The 21,268-nt window shown below is 39.0% G+C and overlaps 1 protein-coding gene across 2 annotated transcripts in view; it reads right to left on the bottom strand.

Moving 5' to 3' along the window:
- Positions 1–1,345: 1,345 nt before the first annotated feature.
- CUNH16orf87 (chromosome unknown C16orf87 homolog) overlaps positions 1,346–21,268 on the bottom strand; it is a 20,197-nt gene continuing 274 nt past the window's right edge. The window contains exons 2-4 of one of the 2 annotated variants that reach the window (XM_005367013.2): positions 14,721–14,821; positions 8,284–8,466; positions 1,346–2,360 (exon numbers count right to left, since the gene is read on the bottom strand). In XM_005367013.2, the coding sequence (XP_005367070.1) occupies positions 2,242–2,360; positions 8,284–8,466; positions 14,721–14,821 (403 nt within the window). In that variant the 3' untranslated portion in view covers positions 1,346–2,241. The remainder of the gene's footprint in view (positions 2,361–8,283; positions 8,467–14,720; positions 14,822–21,268) is intronic. The other variant, XM_026789169.1, reaches the window with a different exon arrangement.

The following is a 21,268-nucleotide window of genomic DNA, read 5'->3' on the forward strand; positions in this document are numbered from 1 at the left end:
GAAATTTTTTTTTCTTTCTTAATAAAAAAAATAAAAATAAATTTAAAAAAAGCTTTATTAGGAGTTTCAAATGCATAAACTACAGCAATATCTGCAGGTGCAGACAAGAGAATCATGAATTCCAGGCCAGCCTACGACACACATCAGGAGATCCTACACACTAAGGCTTGTCTCAGAGACACTGTTGAGAAACAAGGGAGAGAGTAGCAAGGTGGAGAGGATTCCTGTCTGCAGTGCCTCAAAAGCTCCCTCTGCTGGATGCAAATTTATGGGAGAAAAAATGTAGACCTGTTGAGAAATAATAGAAATGAAATGTCCCCTCCATAAGTTTTGAGCAGTTAAACACCTGGTCCCCATTTGGTGGCTGTTTAGAGAAGATTAAGAGGTGTGGCCTTGCGGGAGGAAGTATGTTACAGGGAGAAAGCTTTGAGACTTCAAAAGACTTGTGCCATTTTGATCTAGCTCTGCTTCTAGTTTGTGGTTTGATATGTGAGCTCTCAGCTACCGCTCCAGCAGGCTGCCACCTATTATCTCCATTACACAACCATGGACTCCAACCCTTTAAACCATAAGCCCATCCTTGTGTAAGTTGCTTTGGTTCATGGCATATTACCACAACAGTAGAAAAATAACTACCATGTGACTTATAAGGACAAGCCGGGCGGTGGTGGCGCACGCCTTTAATCCCAGCACTCGGGAGGCAGAGACAGGTGGATCTCTGTGAGTTCGAGACCAGCCTGGTCTACAGAGCTAGTTCCAGGACAGGCTCCAAAGCCACAGAGAAACCCTGTCTCGAAAAACCAAAAAAAAAAAAAAAAAAAAAAAAGGACAATTTTACACCTCAAAAATAAACATATACATACTGGAGGGGTACCTTAAACGGGCAAAAATGTCTAGGCAGGGGCTAACAAAACGGCTCAGTGGTTAAGAGCACGTGTTGCTCTTACAGAGGACAGTTCCCAGTAAGAGGCTCAGGAGCACCTTAACTCCAGCTCCATGATATCCAACATCTTCTTCTGCCTTTCCAGGCACTAGTGTGTACATACATTTCAATGCGTGTGTACACACACACACAAAATAATAAATTAGTCTTTCTTAAAAAGTCCACTAAACAGTGACTCATTTCCCTAAGCAGCTATAGGAATTCCAAGCAGACTGGGAAAGAAAAAATGAAAGGAAGAAAAGCTGCAAGCGTGGAAAAATTAATCACAGCATTAGTGTGTCAGCACGCAGTGCACTGGTGTCAACATGCACGAAGCATAGGAACATGACTTAACACTGGAAAAACTGGCTGAAATATTTTACAGACTTCACTAGGACAAAGAGCTATACCACACTAATCTACTCACTTTCAATATTAAGGTTTATTTCTTTCCAGGATGAAGTAACAGTTTAAATAATTACCAGAATTTATGTATAAATGAACATTCATTCAGACAAAACATCACTGTTTACAAGTAGCTAAGAAATATTTTGCATGTAATAAATATATCTTGTGTTTAGATTAACAGGCACCATCTTGATAACAGAAATTTTTTTAAACCAATAAATAAACATTCAAGAAAACAAGGTGTTTATACGATACAGCCTTAAATGCTTTTCTTCATATAGCACCCAAATTTCCAAACTGTCTAAAAAGTTTCTAATATATAACTTCTACCTTAAATCACTAAAATAGTGGCCAAGGAAAAGGTCAATTGAAGACAGAATTAATAATCTATATTCGTAATTCTCCATTTAATAAAATATCAATTACCAATTTATTAAGTCAATGGATCGTATATATGCAATCTGTTAATGATGAAAGCCTGAAATATAAATATTTAAAAGTCACTCTCTTGACAGTACTTAAAATATTGCCTCTCTGGTGCAAACCTGAAAACCATGAAGCATTTTAACTGCCCTAGTCTCCCGTTTCCACCTCCACCCCTCTCATCCATAAATATCCATCCAGTTTTCGGGGCTTTTTATTTATTTATTTTTTGGTAGTTTTTTTTGTAAATACATTTAGTTATATCCCAACACAAAACACTGATAATAGTCCTTGGTAAACAAGGAAATTCCAGCAAAGTCTAATCCCACAGCTTTGCTCCCAAAGTGTGGCACCCGACTAAGTAACAGAGAAAAGAAACAATCAATGGCCTCATTCATACAGTCAGAACGCTCCTGAGAGTCCGTAACTGTTTGAGAATTTGCTGATGTAATCCTGAAGAAAGTGTCAACAGACTGTGCAGACAAATATCAGAGAATAAGTCTTTGATTGATAATTTTTCTATTTATTTCTGCCAAGGCGACTGAAAACACGAAAGCCTTTTCATCAGAGAGGTTAGCATAGATGTCAATTTCCTTTTCCTGTTTTTCTGTTAAAAGAAAAAGGGAAATCTTAATACAAACGTGTAGATGCAGTAGTTTAACAACATTTCTCAGGCTTTCAAGTATTTATTCAAATGACAAATACTATACAATACTATACAATACTATAATGCTATTGAACTATAGTTTTAAAAATGACACAAATGAGGTTTGAAATGAAGACTATAATTCTATTCATTTTCTAATATTGCATAATTTCTGTAAAAATTTTGTCTTTTTCTTTCCCTTTACTAGCATAAACTGTATCTGTCAAAATTAATTTTTCACCCTAGAAGTTATCCCTTTCTGAACAACAAATACTTTTCTGAACATATTAACATCTTCACCTTAGCCTCACTACAGAAACAATAGCCAACTTTTTTTTAAAAAAATATTTATTTTTATTATGCATACAATATTCTGTCTGTGTGTATGTCTGCAGGCCAGAAGAGGGCACCAGACCTCATTACAGATGGTTGTGAGCCACCATGTAGTTGCAGGAATTGAACTCAGGACCTTTGGAAGAGCAGGCAATGCTCCTAACCACTGAGCCATCTCTCCAGCCCAATAGCCAACTTTTTAATTATCATTTTTCTCTACCCAATAACAAATGCAAACCACATTCAAAGTAGAAAATTTGAAAGTTAAGCAATAGAAAAATCTCCAAAAGTCATAAAATCAGTTAAAACATCATCTTTGTGTTTATGCTTCAAATTATTTCATATTTTGTAATAATTTTATTTCTGATTTAATATTTTGCTATCTGAATCAAAGTTAAACATGCATATAATTTAGCCAATTCATTTTGTCAAAAAAAAGTTCTAAAAAATGCATCCCTATATACTTATTTCCTAATTTCCAACTACCTCCCCCAGCTGCTCCTTTCTGCTTTATAAAACAAATCTGTATCCACACAACAGTTATACGATGCTCCTTCCTGAGTTTCCTGCATTATTCCTTTTCTACTTTAGAAAACCGGGATTTTACTGTTTTTTATGTTTCACGGCCAACTCAAAACTGCATATCCCTTCATCTTATTCTTAAATCACAACTTTAGTAACATCAATTTTCAATGGCTACATTATGTCTACGAGTGATTTTACTTTTTTTGAATACTACTCTGAAGAATCAATCCTATTTAACTCTGTGTGTGCGTGTGCGTGCATGTGCCAGCATGCCTACGGATGACACTGCACCCAGGAGGAGATCAAGGACGACTACTTTAGAGTCTCCTCTCCTCCCAGGTGGGTTTCAAAGGTCAGACTAGGTGGCCAGGCTTGGCGGCAAGGCCTCTACCTGCTGAGCATTCCACAGCCTCAACTCATTACTTGCTTAGCTCTCGTTTCTAATTCAACTCAAACTGTCTCAGTTGTACAAATCTTTCAGGATATTCACACACTATTTTATCTTCGTGGAAAGATCTCTCCAAGTCTCCCCATCTGCTTCCTCTGAAACGGCTGTTCTCGAGGATTCCAGGGCAAGTATTACCCTGGAACCCTCTTCAAAGGGAGATTCTCCACCTCTCCTGAGCCGGCTGCTCTCTGTCCTAGAGCCCAGTATTCCTTTTTGACTTTCTTCTTCCTTGTGGCATGTGCAACTTTCAGTAGCTTCCTGGGAAAGGAGTGTGGGTAGCATACCTTTTGAAACCCTGAATATCACAAAGTATCTTTAGTCTATTTTCACAATAAATTGCAGTTTGGTTCAAAAAGATTTGTGATTTCCCCTTAGAATTATTAATGCAATAAATTTTCTTCTGACCACTGGTATCGCTGTTGAGAAAACCCAAATTTCGTATATTATTTTTTTAAATCACTGCTAAATTTACATACCATAAAAAATGCATGAATTCTTTAGAATCTGAATATATTCTGACAGATTCGTATATTCATGCAACCCAAATATTAAGACATGTGTATTGTTTTGACTAAAAACCACGTCCCAGTCCTGGGCATTTGAACATTTGGGTCCCAGTTGGTTTGGGGAGATTTAGGTGATGTAGTCTTGATAGAGGAAGTATGACATTGAGATTTAAAAGTCTTGCCTACTTCCTTTGCTCTCTCTGCTCGGGGCTGCAGGTGAGGATGCAGCTCTCTGCACCTGTTCCTGCCACCATGCCTGCAACGCTTCTCCACCATGATGCTCTTAGCATTCTGGAAGCATAAGCACAAACAAACTCTTCTAAATGGTGCTCTCCCCACGGAGTCATCACGGCGACAGAAAGGGCACTGGCATGCCACAGGCCCTCCTCGCTCTACAGGACTCCTCAGGCTCTTCCCTGTCACTTCTCAATATTCACACTGCCCTGCCTGGTGACACACTGGATTGTGTTTTTTCTTAAATGTCAGTGATATACTGTATGTAGCTTTCCTTCTATGTTTGAAAACTTCCTTAGTGCTGTTCACACAGAAGTAGTCTATTCCTTGCTAGTCAGAATTCCACTATACTCAATCAAATATTTTGATTATTTTGTCAAAAAAAAAAAAACCCTAGGCATTTCTTTTTCTTTAATAGTGATGATATGCTTTGTTCTAATTTTTGACCTTCCACTGGATTGGGAATTTCAGAGGCCCTTTCAGTGTCTTTCAGGTTTGGAGAGACTTCTGGAAGTCATCAACAATATCCTGGTCTTGGGGGCTGGAGAGATGGCTCAGAGGTTAAGAGCATTGCCTGCTCTTCCAAAGGTCCTGAGTTCAATTCCCAGCAACCACATGGTGGCTCACAACCACCTGTAATGGGGTCTGGTGCCCTCTTCTGGCCTGCAGGCATACACACAGACAGAATATTGTATACATAATAAATAAATAAATATTTTAAAAAAACCAATATCCTCATCTTCCATCTTCTAAATTCTTGTACGGAAACCTACTTTTCAAATTGGTCCTTTAAGTTTCTTATCTTCCCCATCTATTTTCTCAATCTCTCTATTTTTATACTTCCTGAAGTCTTTCTTCAATTTTGTCTTTAAACCTATTAAACTTTTTCATTTTGTAACTCACATTTTGGCAATTTTTTGAATTTAAAGTGATCCTTGAAGACTATTTTTTAGGCGTGCTCTGTCTTTGCCCTGCACTGACTCTCAATCATCTTGCTCCTCCTGCTGGGGCAGCATCTTTTTCTTAACACTTAGTTTCCTTTCCCTGAAAAATACTTTTTCTCTCCCCATCCTTTTTCTCCTTTTTCTTTATTCTTGACTTTTTCTACTAAATGCTTTCTTCTAGATCTTCTAGTGGTTTATATTTAAAAGTATAGAAAGGGCTGACTAGAAGCAGCATGCGCACGTGTGAGACCTGACTGCAGTCATGGTCTACTAGGTGCGTCTTTGTATTTTACTGTAGGTCTTTTCTCCTGGGCTTTTCCAGTTCCCTAGAAGACTGCTTCTAGTCTCTCTTACCTGAAAGATAGAAGACCAGTCAGAGAACTCAGTTTACCATGTTCAATCTTAGTCTCCCTGAGCTTTTTACAGTGCCTTTGCCCTCACTGTCTGGTTCCCTAGACCAAAACTCCTTTTTCTTTTCCTTTTCAAAGTGTCAACTTGGTGAATAAAGGACTCTCTTTTTCATTTTGTCTTCTTCCCAGTCTTTTTTCGCCAAAAATAGAAAGCAAAAAAGTCAATTAAAATATTTTTATATGGTGTCAAGTTTTTCTTATTCATTAAGATTAAATTATAACTTAAAATTACACTTACTTCAAAGTTTTCAAGTTCCTGAAGAGCAAGGGCCCAATAAAGGCAGAATAAATTAAACCAAACAGCTAATTAGCCCTACAAAGCATTACTAAGAGGTCTTTTGTAAAATTCATGGACATCCCTCGTGTGTTCTACTTAAAGACCAGTGAACACCATCACCCTCCTATTTTCACCACAGCACGGCTCTCTGCACTCATACGCTGCTTATGACTGCTCTCCAGAGCTCAGCAGCTGAGACAGAGACTGTATGGCCCACAAAGTCTAAAATATTTACATCTGGGCTCTACATAAAAGATTCCACTTTATTTCAGGCATGATGGGATATGCCTATAATCCCAGCTCTTGGGAGGCTAATACAGGAAGATCTTGTGTTAGAGAACTTGGTTAGAGAGCCTTGGATAAATAGCAAGATGCCATCTTTTGAAAAGGGGGTGGAAATCCAAATCATATCTTGAAATTTTATCAAAATAAAATAAATAAATAAATAAATTGGCTTCTGGGGATGTAGTTCTGTAGAATGATACTTGCCTAGTATACAAAAGGTCCTGGGTTCAAGCTCGAGACTGGAACTAGGGGGAACAAGGCTTTCTTAGAAAACATAGACCTGTCTCTGTCTCCCACATTCTGGGATCAAAGGCATGCACCATTACTCCCAGCCAAAAATATTCTTGAACAAAAAATATCTGAAAAATATTCACTGCCAAATAAGTGCTTCCTTTTTCAAGTACTAATAAAGTGAATTTTCAGTGCTGTGTACACAGAAACCGGATGTGCTCAACAACACAGCCTTTGTCTCCCACTGTCCTGTCAGACTCTCAGTCTCTCATCAGAAGCAGCCCTTCCCCGCTGGTTTCACTTCAGCTGAGAACAATGGTCTGGTCTGACCAATTACTGCATCTTTTCTTCTTCTCTATGGACCTTTCTTGCCCAGTTTCTATTCCAAAATAGCCTTTCAAGTAAGATTCTCTGATGACCTCATTGCTAAGAAGTCATGTTTAAGTAGCTCAAAGTGGCTGGAATAGTATAACAGAAGGAAAGATTTAGATTACTCCAAGAATTGAGGAATACCTAAGTCTTATACAATAATTCATGACACAAACTATGTTCTTTAATTGCACAGTATCAAAACACTTTTCATTTTGGTAAAAGCTAGAGACAGCTATATACCAGAGAAATCATGAATAATTCTGTGTCTCAAATACCATTTGTGTTTATATAAGAAATATCTGTATATCTAAAATTAAGCTTCCAAAGATACATAAAACATAGCTAACTACAATTATAAATTTATTTCACTGGAAATGAAATCATTTTAGCTGAGGGTTCTACATAAAAATAAATAGCAACTACCGGACTCCACTAATTATTGGTGTCAAAGTCTCAATTTTCATACAGGTATTCAGGAGCTCATTATATGATTCTTCTTATTCTTTGCTGAGGGTCTTTTTGAGAGAGCGTTTCTCTGTGTGGCCCTGGCTGTCCTGGAACTAGCTCTTGTAGACCAGGCTATCCTGGAACTCAAAGATCCACCTGCTCTGCCTCCCGAGTGCTGGGATTAAAGGCGTGCACCACCACCGCCTGGCTACTTCTTGCACTTTTATATGTTGAAATCTTCGATGATAAAACTTTTTTAAAAAATGTATAAACAATGGAAAAGGAGAAGCAGAAGTCCTACCAGACATCTAGAAACAAGTTATGAGTAGAAACACTACTTATCAAAAGAAAAACACCAAGAATTTACCTAACTATTCAAAAGCCAATTGTGTAGGAAGCATGTAAATCTCCCAAAGAGCAATTTAAAAATGCACAGTAAAACAGTTTAAAATAACTGCTTAGACCTGTGTTTTTAAAAAAGGTACAATCATTTTTATTGATATTTGAAACACATCATACACATACAATTATCTTTAACTTTTTTACTGTCAGTTTGTAACAATGTGAATTTTACCTGGAGTGAGACTTCAGGTTTCTCACAAGAATTTGTGTTTTGTTCTCATTTCAAAACTAAGACTGTAAGAGACGAGAGCGCAGCTCTGTAGTAGAGGTTACCTGGCCTGTGTACTGGGCTCAAAACCCAGTACTGCAATGGGAAAAAAAGGGTTGTTTTTTTTTTTTACAAACTATGAATTGTGATTTTTTTTTCTACGCCCAAGAGCTCAAAGCTTCCACCATATTCACTACTGTTATCTAGTTATGATCTCTACCAATTTAATATTTGAAAAGGGGCTCCTGGGACCGAGTCATACCTCTTTCTTCCTCATGTTTTTTGGCAGCTGTACTTTTAGGTCTTCCTCTTCCTCGTCTGATATGATCTGAATGGCTGTTACTTCGAGATCTCTTTCTGTTTTCTAAATCTTTATTTACTGTAGAATTTATCTTCTCTCTCCTAACTCTCTCTGTCCGCCTCCTCTTGGCCTCATGCTTGTTGTCTGTATGGATGAATAAAAGTGGTTTATTTTAGGCTTCGCACAACTGTCTGCCCAGTTTCCATCGCCTCCTCTTACTTTCTAAACCACACCTCCCAGCATATTCTGTACTATCTGGAAATCCCACCCATATCTTCCCCCTACTCACACACAACAAAGAAACAACACAATTCCATGTAGGTAGAAAAAAACCTTGTAAGAGAAAACAAATTTCTTCACTTGGCAACTTTAATTTCAGCCTCTGTAAGTTTAAACAACTCCACAACAACCTTCCCGTGTCTTTCATCTCATTTCCAAGTTTAACATAGTAAGATACACAGAAAATCCACTGCTTCCTAACCCTTACCCAAATTACAGATTGAACTGTGACTGTCAAATACACAGAAGCAAAACTGGCTTTAGGCACAACAAAGGTTATAATAAAAACCAACTAGAGAGCAACCATACAACATGGTTTTAAAGCACAGAAAATAAGGAATTTCCACAAAGAAGGTAATCACTGATGTAATAGAATCTTGTTCCAAGTGGAGTAAACTAATACAGAAACTTTACTAATACAGTAATTTCATTATTGCAAAAATCACTCCCCACAACAAACTAAAAGGTTAGGTTGATTTTTTTTTACTTCAATATACATCTAACTTCAAAAACTAGAAAGCTAACTCTCCAAATAACCTAAAATCACAATGGTAAAGGGGAAAAGGTGGAAACTTCAAGACCAGTCAGAGCTACACAGTGAGAGTATCTTTAAAAAGGGGGGTGGGGCATAGCGGTACATGCCCTCAGGAGGCAGAGGTAGGTGGCGGATCTCTGTGAGTTTGAGGTCAGCTAGGTCTACCTAGTTTCAGCACAGCCAGAACTACGTAAACAGAGTGTACATTCAAAAAAAAAAAAAGGGGGAGAGGCGGGTATTAAACCAGTATTAGTTATCTCTACATGCCAGTGCAGAATAGTTTATCCTAGGCCTCAGACTAAATCATATTGGATTACACAAAAATAAGAATATTCAATTATTCCAGACTGCAAGAAAAATACAGTTGAGAAGTTATTGAAAAATGTAGGATCCAATTTGAAGAGGGCTCTAATGACCATAATAGTTCAATTTGAGTACCAAAAAACCACAACTGTAACAAACTGAAACATGTCAAATATCCTAACACCTCCAGCATACGATATTTAAAGTTCTAAATACTTAGCCACTATACTGAAGAAGCTGTTTAGTTTGTTGATTTTTTTTCTTTCTTTTTTTGAGACAGGGTTTCTCAGTGTAGCTCTGGCTGTCCTAGAACTCATTCTGTAGACCAGGTTGGTCTTGATCCATCTGCCGCTGCCTCCCAAGGGCTGGGATTAAAGGTGTGAGCCACCACTGCCCAGCTAAACAAACCTGTTTTTATCTTTCTATTCAGACCATATCATCTTCAGACAAAGAGAAGATTTTCATTCTTAAGCTATCAAACACACTAAATACGTGAGTGCTAGAACCACTTCTAACATCAACAACTGCTAACATCTCTAACAGACATGGGCAAGTACCTACTACAGTCAGGCAAAAATTAAAGAATCCAGTCTCAGGGGTTTTGTTTGTTTTGAGTAAAAGCTCATGATTTTATTGTCTTATAACAAAATTAGCTTAGAACTGGACCAGTGGCTCTTTCTCCTTTAATGGCTCCCTGTTCAAATGCTCATATTCCCGTAGATATACAGTTGTTCAACACACTCATGCCTCAGCACGACTCTCTGTGGCTTTAGGCCTTTTATGGAGAACAGGCTTAGCATGCCCACTGCAGTCACAGCTTCCTATCACAATGCCGCCTTCCCTAGGCACACCAAGAGCCTTTTGCCTTCTAGAACTTTATCACTTTGTGGGGCTGGTGCTTGCCATACTCCTTGCACAAAGTTTGTGGGTCTAAAGAATGTTCACCACGGGCTGGAGAGATGGCTCAGTGGTTAAGAGCATTGTCTGCTCTTCCAAAAGTCCTGAGTTCAATTCCTGGCAACCACATGGTGGCTCACAACCATCTGTAATGAGGTCTGGTGCCCTCTTCTGGCCTGCAGACATACACACTGACAGAGTATTATACACATAATAAATAAATATTTAAAAAAAAAAAAAGAATGTTCACCATGTCTGCAGGAAAAGTACTGACTCTGAAAGCCAGTCTCACCATTTTTAGACCCAACTCTCAGCTTATAAAAAAGCGGGTCACTTAAGAAATGTGACAGCCCACAGCACTGGATACAAGCACAACAAAGTTTTTCGTCAGTATTGTATCACAGAAACAGAAAGAGAACTAGGGCAGTGGGAAAACACAGCTATGAACATAGGCTGTTGTGGTGGTTTGAATGAAAATGGTCCCACAGACTCACAGGGGGAGGCATTATTGGAAGTGCAGCCTTGTTGGAGTAGGTGTGGCCTTGTTGGAGGAAGGGTGACACTGGGGGTGGGCTTTGAAGTTTCAGAAGCTTAAGCCAGGCCCAGGTCTCGAGCTTTCTCTTTCTGCTGCCTGCTGATCCACAAGTAGAACTCTTGGCTCCTTCTCATGCATCATGTCTGATAACAATAATGGACTAACTTCTGAAACTGTAAACCAGCCCCAGTTAAATGTTTTCCTTATTAAGAGTTATTGTGGTCAGTTGGGCAGTGGTGGTGCAGGCCTTTAATCCCAGCACTTGGGAGGCAGGCGAATCTCTGTGAGTTCAAGGTCAGCCTGGTCTACAAAAACCAGTTCCAGACAGGCTCCAAAGCTACAGAGAAACCCTGTCTCAAAAAAAACAAAAAAACAAAAACAAACAAACAAAAATTCATTTTAAACATTTAAAAATTCCTAACTTTATATAATAGATCATTTATTATTTATTTTTACTCCCTAGTGCTGAGGGTTAGGATTAAAGGCATATGCCACTACATAACAATGTTTTGAGAAGTTTTCCATGGTAAGTTCGTAAAAATTATTATCATTCTAACTAGTACTTATTGTTCTCTAAAAGACGCACCCTATTTTAACCAATCTCTCACTCATGACAGATGGTTGCTAACATTTGCTGTTGCAATATGTTGCCTTAAAAATTCACATAATCCTTTGTGCTTATAAACAATTAAGGCTCTTTAAGTTACATGCCTATTCAAAAAGAACTACAGATATTAGGTAGCTATCCTTCAAACTCCCAGAAATTGCTTTAAGACTGCGCTAAAGGCTCTGCCTCGTGCTATCATGTAATTACTGTGAACAAAAGGTCATGAAAAAATTCATACTTGCCAGTGAACAGTGTGCAAGCAGATTAGCAGAACAGAATGTCAGTGATGTGGAAAGGTCAGAGGCTCCAGATCCAGGGTCTAATTACAATTTATCCTGGGCTATCTTTTTATCCTTGAGATATCAGGCAAAACCTTTTGGAAAGTATTAAAGGACCACTAGCTTCCACTGAATAAAAATCTCAGTGTCCTCAAATAGCATCGGAAAGGCACAGCAGAGCTTTTTACATCTACCGAGTATTTCTTCTAATGAGTTTGAAAGGCGACTTAATTTGAAACTTTTTTGTTCTGTTACTTTTTAAAATTCATCAAACTGCTACCATTTTGAAACATGGAATCTGAGGTAACCTGGGCCACTGTCACTCACTTGGCACCAGAATAAACTGTCTCTGCTTTTGAGGTGAGAGTTACGTCTTTGTGTTCACTGGACACATATTTTGACATGTTAATAAAAATATAGTATAATTGATATGGAAAACTATATATATGCGCTTATATAGATAGATAGAAGTATCGTATATAATCCAATGTCTCCATTAGGTACACATACAAAGCAAATAAAATGAACAAATAAAAAGCTGCCTGAACTCCCCGAGACCAGCCTGGTCTACAAGAGCTAGTTCCGGGACAGGCATCAAAGCTACAGAGAAACCCAGTCTCGAAAAACCAAAAAAAAAAAAAAAAAAAGCTGCCTGTAAATGGTTTACTCCAAAACCATTTACAACTCTTCAGATCTTAGAGATCAGCCCAAGTGTTCATCAACAGACAAACTAATGAAGAAAATCACAATCTCACACTAACGTTCATGAATATTATTCAGCTATTAAAACTGAAATCATGCTGGGTAGTGGTGGTGCACACCTTTAATCCTAGCACGCAGGAGGCAGAGGCAAGCAAATCTCTGTGAGTTCAAGTCCATCCTGATCTACAGAGCAAGTTCTAGGACAGCCAAAGCTACACAAAGAATCCCTATGAATGTGGCATGGGGGAGGGGGTGTCAAGTTCTAGCATTTGTAGCAATGTGACAGAAGCAGAAGATATATTAGCTGTTAGTCTTGTTGCCCCACTGAAGTAGGAACGTGAGGTCTGTCACGCTGTGCCTGCATTAAGGAAGCACAGAGAACACTAGAGCTCAGCTCCCTTCCTCCTTTTCCTGTAGTCTAGAACCACGACCCATAGAATAGAGCTGCCCACACTCAGGGTGGATCTTTCTCCCTCAGTTAAAACTCTCAGGAAAAGGCCTCAGACATTCCCAGAGACATGTTTCCCAGATGATTTTCAGTCCAATAAAGTCGACAACGAAGATCAGCCATCACAAAGAGCATCACATTAAGCGTTGTCACGATTCTGAAATAATGGTACCAGGCACAAAGGAAAAGAATGAAGATAAAATAAGTAACATGTACCAAAATAAACCTTGACAGAAGGAGTAATTCTAGTGATTCTATAGCATAGTTTGGTAACTACAGTCTGCAATGATTGATAACATATTTCCAATAACTAGAAGACTCAGAACCTCCACAACAGAAGTAATAAGTGCGTGAGCAGATGCAAACACTAATAACCCTGGCCATGTACACTACATATGACTCAAATGTTAGTGTTATACCTCACAAATTACTTACAAGAATTATGTATCAATTATTTTTCAAATGCAGCCAGGTGGTGGTGCATGCCTTTAATCCCAGCACTCAGGAGGCAAAGGCAGGCAGATCTCTGTGAGTTTGAGGCCAGCCTGGTCCACAGAATGAGTTCCAGAACAGCCAAAATGGTTACACAGGGAAACCCTGTCTCAAAACAGAACAACAAAAGCTTTTATCCTTCATCAAAAAAAAAAAAAAAAAAAAAAAGCTCTCTTTGCAACAGATGGAAACCATTACAGGAAACCACAACCAATTAAAATGCAGAGTTGTGGAGCCTAGACCCACCAACTGATACATCTATAACACAACTCCTGCACCTAAGACTCAGAGATCACTGAGAACAGTGGGTATAGGAAGATTCTAAGAGCCAGAGGAACAAGAAGTTTGCTGTGAGATTATATCTCTTAGAATTGTCAGAGAAATTATATCCATGAAGTCTCACCAGCATGGCTTGCCTGAACAGGGATGAAACCAATAGATACACTAACACAAAAAAGAAAATTCATGAGGCCTCAAGCCAAGACAAAGCTAAGGAATCCTGAGAGTGAGAGAAACAGTATTCCTCAAGAAGGCACATGCCAATTAGTTATCTAATAGCATATGGTCAGGCCTGAAAACACATACATACAATTAATATTATATGGGCTGAGCAGACTGTTTATATTTAAAAATACATTCTCTCTCTCTCTCTCTCTCTCTCTCTCTCTCTCTCTCTCTCTCTCTCTCACACACACACACACACACACACTCACACACACATTCAACAACAAAGAAAACAGTCAGGAATTTGAGAAAGAGAAAGGGGTTATACAGGGAGGGGTGGAGGGAGGAAAGGGAAGGGAAAATGACACAATTATAATCTTGAAAAAATTATAATTAAAACAAAAAAACTCCAAAGTTATTACAAGTTTTGCCAGCATTATGAAAGGGAACAAAAATAAAGACAATGGTCCACCAATAGGGGAAGCGATAAATGGCGGTATATCCATACAAAGAACACAACTGAGCAAGACAAACAAAGGACGTGAAAGTTAACTACTTTGTTCAATGACAGAAGCCAGATAAAGAGTCTCACATACTGTGATTCCACCAACAGGTCAGCAGCAAAGAGCGGCAATGGGAGACAAGAATAGCAAGGGAGCCGGTGAGAAACCGGGCACCCACACAGCAGAACCATCAAATGGCAGGCCACACGCTGTCTTTCACTTTATACCATTACCACACTTAGTAACAAATAAGTTAGAACTATACTACACACTATCAATATTATATTATAAGGGAGTTCACATTTAAGTAAAATGAACCCATGTCACAAGTTGGTTTTCAAGAGCTAAACTGTTGTGTTTAATTTTCACAATTACCTGTAGAAGATGGAGATTTCTCTGAATGTTTAGCATTTAGAAGTTTTCTGCTAATAAATATATAACCACAGGGACATGATTTACATGCAACAGGAATCTGCAGGGAAAAAAAAAGAAAAATTGGATTACACTTCTCCCACGGTTAGATTTCTCAGTACTCATGAAGTCTCTTGAATGAACTACTTGAAGAACCAGAGGTGAATGCAAATCTCTTTGAGGTAATCACCACTTCACAGACAGTCGCATTTTCCTAGTGTTTATGACACTGAACTATCTTACGGTACCAATATGAAAACCAACAGAAAACCCTAACAGATCAGAGCCAGGGGGGGTTACATACAATGAGGCAGCATTTCTATACTGTTATGATGACAGCAGTTTATAGCAAACTGAGGAAAAGAGGGAAGTTAAATAATACGAACGGAAGACTGTGAGACTCAGCTGCAATAATGAGAATGGAAACTGAAAAATTAGATTAGCTACATTTCACAGAATGAAAAAACAAGAAATGGATCCAAACCAAACTACTGATCATGTGAGTGGAGCCCAAACAACTGAGGCTTATTAACAGGGCAGGAGAAAAACCCGTTCTTTTGTTTGTTTCTTTGCATTAAAGTACTGAACACGGCCAGGCATGGTGGTGCACACTTTTACCCCAGCACTTGGGAGGCACAGACAGGCGGATCTCTGACTTTGAGGCCAGCCTGGTCTACAGAGCGAGCTCTAGAACAGTGAGGCCCTGTCTTGAGGCCCTACACAGAGAAGCCCTGTCATGAAAAACACAAATAAAACAAACAAAAAGTACTGAACATTGACTCTTTTCTTTTTTAAAAATTTATCATTATAGCTGGGTGGTGGTGGTGGCGCACGCCTTTAATCTTAGCACTCAGGAAACAGAGGCAAGCAAATCTCTACGAGTTCGAAGCTAGCCTGGTCTACAGAGCACGTTCCAGGATAGGTGCCAAAGCTACACAAAGAAACCCTGTCCTGAAAACACCCCCTAAAAAATTATTATTACTACTACTACTACTATTAACTCCTATTAGTAACTGGTAGTGGTAGTTAGTAGTAGTAGTAGTAGTGTGTATTGCGTAGGAGAGGTGTGGGCACTACAAAGCTCATTCTCTTCTTCCACTTTTCCTGGGTTCCAAACTCAAGGTATAAGGTTTGCATTCACCCAAACACCGCATCACTGAACCACCTCAGCTGCTCTGGTTTTTGCTTTGTTGACACGGAGTCTCATGTGGTCTAGACTAGCCTTGCTATATATAGCAAAAGCTACCCTTGAGTTCTTGATTCTTCTGCCTCTCCCTCCCATGAGCTGGGGTTGTAAGCATGGGTCACTATGCTTACAACATAAGATCTTTAATTTACACTTAGGAGAAAACAAGTGGGGCCTACAAGATGGCTTGTATGTATGATGACCTAAGTTCAATACCAGGTAAAAGGCAGGAGAGAACTGACTCCCGAGGGCTGTACTCTCCATACACATATGGGGGTGTGTGTGTGTGCACGCCCATGCATGCACGCACACACACACACACACACACACACACACACACACACACACTAAATTAACTAGTGAGCCAGTTAATTTAAAAAGAAGAGAACAATGGTACAACTCAGTGAAACACAGGAGGCTAAGGAAGGTAGACCACAAGTTCAAGGCTTGCCTGGACTACACAATCAGTTCAAGGTTAGTTTAGACAGCCTGCTAAGGCACTGTCTCAAAAAATTAAAACGTTAGGAATATAATGGCTTCGTGGTAGAGCACTTGCCCGGCATGTACAAGACCTCAAGTTCAACACTGAATACCACCAAAGGAAAAATATGAAGAAAATAAAATCATAGAAACCTGTTTCTGTAATTAACAGATGAAGATTGGCTTTGATACACAGGTGCCCACTGACTAATTCAATGATGAGATGTTTTTTTTTAATGAGTTGCACTCAAAACACTTCCTAGGTCGGAGCTAGTGAATCCGAAAGTCCTGTTATTAGTGGAACGTCCCTCTCAACTCCTGCCCCAGAAATTTAAAACAAAACCCCACCACAACCAGATCCTATAAAAAGAATCTTCAAACAGGTTGGACAACTTGAATAATGTTAGTTAGTCTGATTAAATTATAGTGTTAGGGAGATTTTATACAAATGCCCTTACACTCCTTAAATTTCAGTTCACATTAAGATAATAATAATTTAAGTTCTAATAATATACTTTCAGTTTTTAATGGGAAAATCCAAAATATTGTTTACTAAGATTTATTATTTACCAATTCATTCTTTGAAAAGTACTATTCAGGCTGTCAATTTTAAAGAAGAAAGGAAAAAAAGGGTCAGCTACACATTTGTTCAATGTCACACTACTGGTGTCTAGATTCATGTTTAGCACAAAATAGACACTCATTAAATATTTGTGGGTGAAAAAGTCTCGAGATATAAAAATGATAGCACTCCTAAAATTTGTACTTGAAATTGTCCAGGACCAAAATAAAGAAGAAGGAAGGACGGACGAATGGACGGACTTGGGCACTACAATATTTCATTAACTTTTTTTAATCCTGAAAATAACTAAAACCAATACAGAAAACTCATTTATAGAAATCTCATTACTTTTGCTTTCTGAGTTTTTAGTTATCCAAAGTCAACAAGAAGGTTAAAAATGGAAAGGGGTATTTAGAAAGAGATTGAGGTTGTTGATGCAAAAACACAGCACTCACATCAAAAGGAGTAAGAGAGCGTTTATGCTGGAGCTAAATTGAGTAACCAAGGCCTACGAACAGATGCAGGTTACCCCAAATTCTATGTTCCTACATGAAAAGCAGTTCCATGAAGTTTTCATAGGGACAGAACAGAGTCATAGATCAAAGCACTTCTCAAATAAACTGGTATTTAAGTAGAAAGTCACAGCAAAGTGAGAAATCTTCATTACAGGCCTCAGATGTTGTCTGACAAATATTTTAGCCCTTTGATTGGTGGAAAATTAGAGTTTCAAGTTAACTCATCTCAAAAGCTTTTTATCTTTCCAGATTTAGATCTGACACAGAGCAAGGCAGAGAAGGCTATCTGTGGGCTAAAGATAGCTCCCATCGCTACTAAGCCAGTAACATTCTGCCCTCTCCACATTACTGACATTTTAACTGTCTTTGTAGACAGTTTCATTTCAAAAATTCTCATTCACAAGACATCACAGAACTTTTATTAGAACATACTGTTCTATTTAATTATTAGCTATTGACTGCTTATACCTAACATAGATTTCATTCTAGGTGTGTGTACATATGCAAAAACACAGTATAAACAGGGTTGGCATTGTCTGAGATTTTGGACATCTAATACAGTTGTTAATGTATCTGCCCAAAATAAGGGTGAATACTGAGATTCTTCAGTGCTAAACAGATAAGAGATGGGCGTGGGTACATACAGCACACACATTTGCCAGATGTGACATATATATGGAGAAACTCTACATTGTTTAAAATGAAAACAAGCCAAAAATACACATTTAAAAAAATGAAAAAAAAAACTGACAAATACATTGAATAGTAATATACCCAGAACAGTTTAGTAATTTTCCAGTCAGTGAATGAGACCTTCATGAAAGTGTAGAACACAAAATTTTAACAGTTATGAAACTGTATTTTAGCCGGGCGATGGTGGCGCACGCCTTTAATCCCAGCACTCGGGAGGCAGAGGCAGGCGGATCTCTGTGAGTTCGAGACCAGCCTGGTCTACAGAGCTAGTTCCAGGACAGGCTCCAAAGCCACAGAGAAACTCTGTCTCGAAAAAACCAAAACAAAAAGAAACTGTATTTTAAGGGCCTAAATAAGAGATGTTAAAAAGCTGCTAAAAATCGAGCTTTCTGCCTCCTCGTACCAGTTTTTTAAACTAGCCTACCTAGTCAACTGGAAATTTTTCACCTTAAAGATTTTTCATTTATGCTTGTAAAGTATATACAAAAACTTAATTCAGTATTTATGCAATAACTTCTTTTTTTAATATTCTTTTGTTATTTATTTATTTATTAAAGATTTCTGCCTCCTCCCCACCACCGCCTCCCATATCCCTCCCCCTCGCCCAATCAAGTCCCCCTCCCTGGTCAGCCTGAAGAGCAATCAGGGTTCCCTGCCCTGTGGGAAGTCCAAGGACCACCCACCTCCATCCAGGTTTAGTAAGGTGAGCATCCAAACTGCCTAGGCTCCCACAAAGCCAGTACGTTTATGCAATAACTTCTAATCTTGACAATATTCTAGTGTTTTGTTTAAAAAGTTACTTACAATTATAGGGGTTTTTTTTTTCTAGTTTAAAACTAAAAGTTTCGACTTTTTTTTCCTGAGGCAGGGTTTCTCTGTATAGCTTTGGCTTTCCTGGAACTCACTCTGTAAATCAGGCTGGCCTCGAACTCACAGAAATCCACCTGCCTCTACCTCCTGAGTGCTGGGATTAAAAGTGTGCACCACCATTGCCCAGCAAGCTTCTACTTTTTAAGTAATTAGAAAACTAAAATTAAACTATCACTTTCTTCAATTACTATTACTTAAGAAAAAAACCAGCAAAGGGCAAGGCCCTGGATTCAACCCTACCACAAGATCACCAAAAAATTCATTTGCCATCCTGTATATTCTCTTCGGTATTAAGACTAAAAGAGGATGCACTAGTTTATCACTGACCAGCATGTCCATGCTGACTCCCTAAACCACACTGTGACGGTATCTCCAAGTAAGGCTTTTCAAAAGGTGCCTGAGTTTAAGTGAAGTGGGATGCCCCTAATGGGGTTAGTGACCTTAACAAGACTGAAACCTGTACGTTTTGCCACACGAGGACACTGAGAAGACAGCTTGGCATCGAAAGCCAAGAGAACTCTCACTAGAACCCATCCTGGCCTTGAACTTCCATCAGAACTGTAAAAAACTAGATAGTTATTTTTGGTATTTTATTATTGCAGCCAAGATAAAGCTGATATTACACAAAGGAATGCATGTGAGGCCTTGGACATGGCTCGGAGGCCAAGGGCACCACTGGCACTTTGAGTGCAACCCTTGCACGGTGGAAGAGAGTAGACGGCCACCATATGTCCTTTGACTCCCACAGAACACAGATACATCCAAAATTAAAATGAGAAAAGAGACGCGTGTATTTGGATACCGAGATGAAGGTCATCTTTCCAAATAAAACCCTGACGTCTTGAGCAGTCTCAAGGACTCTGTCTTCTGCTCTTTCTTTAGCCAGGGTTTTTTGGTTTGTTTGCTTTTTCCGGTATTTTTTATTACCATTAGTGTGTGGAGAATTGGTGTACCCACACCCATCTCTGACCTGCTTAGCACTAAACGTGGAGGTCATAGGGCAACTCTGTGCAGCCAGCTCTCTCCTCCCTTCTCCTGGCTCCTGGGCATCCACCCCAGGTGGTTGGGCCTGAGCAGAACTTTTCCCTGCTGCACCATCTCACTGGCCCCTAACAAGAATATTAAAATCAGGCCTTTCGCCCCAAAAGATTACTTTATGCCAAGTAAAACAAAAGGATACACAGGATTTGTGTCATACAGAAACAATGCATCATTCACTTTATAGAAGCCTTAACTATAAATTATTAAAACATCCAAGTAATGTACCAACAGATTGAGCACAAAGTTCAAGCTTGTTAAAATTTTAGTTTGGTGGAAAGAATAAATGTAACACTACATTTTGGAAAATATGACTGTTTTTATAGAGCTCTATCGTCTCTATTCTTGCACAACTTTCCCTGATCGGCGTTTTTATAAATTATATGAAAAAATATGTTAACTTTCTGTTAAAAGATTTGATAAACCGACAAGAAAACGCCCTAAATAATAAATTAAAATCAGCTTAAGTCTCCGCCCATTTTAAATTACACCAGAGAGAATGAGAAGGAAGGGGGAGGGGAAGAGAGCGAGGTAGTCATTTTGGAAATTTGAATATTCAGTCAGTGGAAAAAGAAGTATATCAAGATCTGCATGCTGGCATGAAGGGCCTTAAGGATGGTTTTAATTGAGAGAATTTTAGTTCATTACACTGTAATGAGAATAAAGCGTGCTTAAATGCAGGAAAAGAAAAACATGTATCTTTTAAAGATTGCAGCTACTACTCCATGAATTCAATTTAGACGACTCGTTTCAAATTCACGAACCCGCATAATTTAAAAAAAAATCTGGAAGCAGACATGTCAAATTTACAACAGTAAATAGCACGAATAGGAAGGGGCGCATGCAGAGAGGAAGAGTCTCAATGCCAACTTCATTCGACCGTGTTCCGTTAACAACCTTAACAACGTACGGGAAGGACTAGAAATCACCCATCAAAACTGGTTTTATTGCGGTGTTCCGGAAGTCCACAAATTTGCAAAAAGTTAGCACCATTACTGTCCTTTTGTCTGCGTTATGCTGCCACCCAGGTGGCGGGGGGGCGACAACTGAGGAGCCGCACCGCACTCCCCGCAAAGGCGAACAAAGCCACCCGGAGCGGCAGGGGGCCGCGGGCCCGCAGGGGACCAGAAGGGCAGCGCCGGGTCCCCGCTCCGAGACCCCCCGCCGG

Source organism: Microtus ochrogaster, unplaced genomic scaffold, assembly GCF_000317375.1.
Source record: "Microtus ochrogaster isolate Prairie Vole_2 unplaced genomic scaffold, MicOch1.0 UNK15, whole genome shotgun sequence".
Lineage (NCBI taxonomy): Eukaryota > Metazoa > Chordata > Mammalia > Rodentia > Cricetidae > Microtus > Microtus ochrogaster.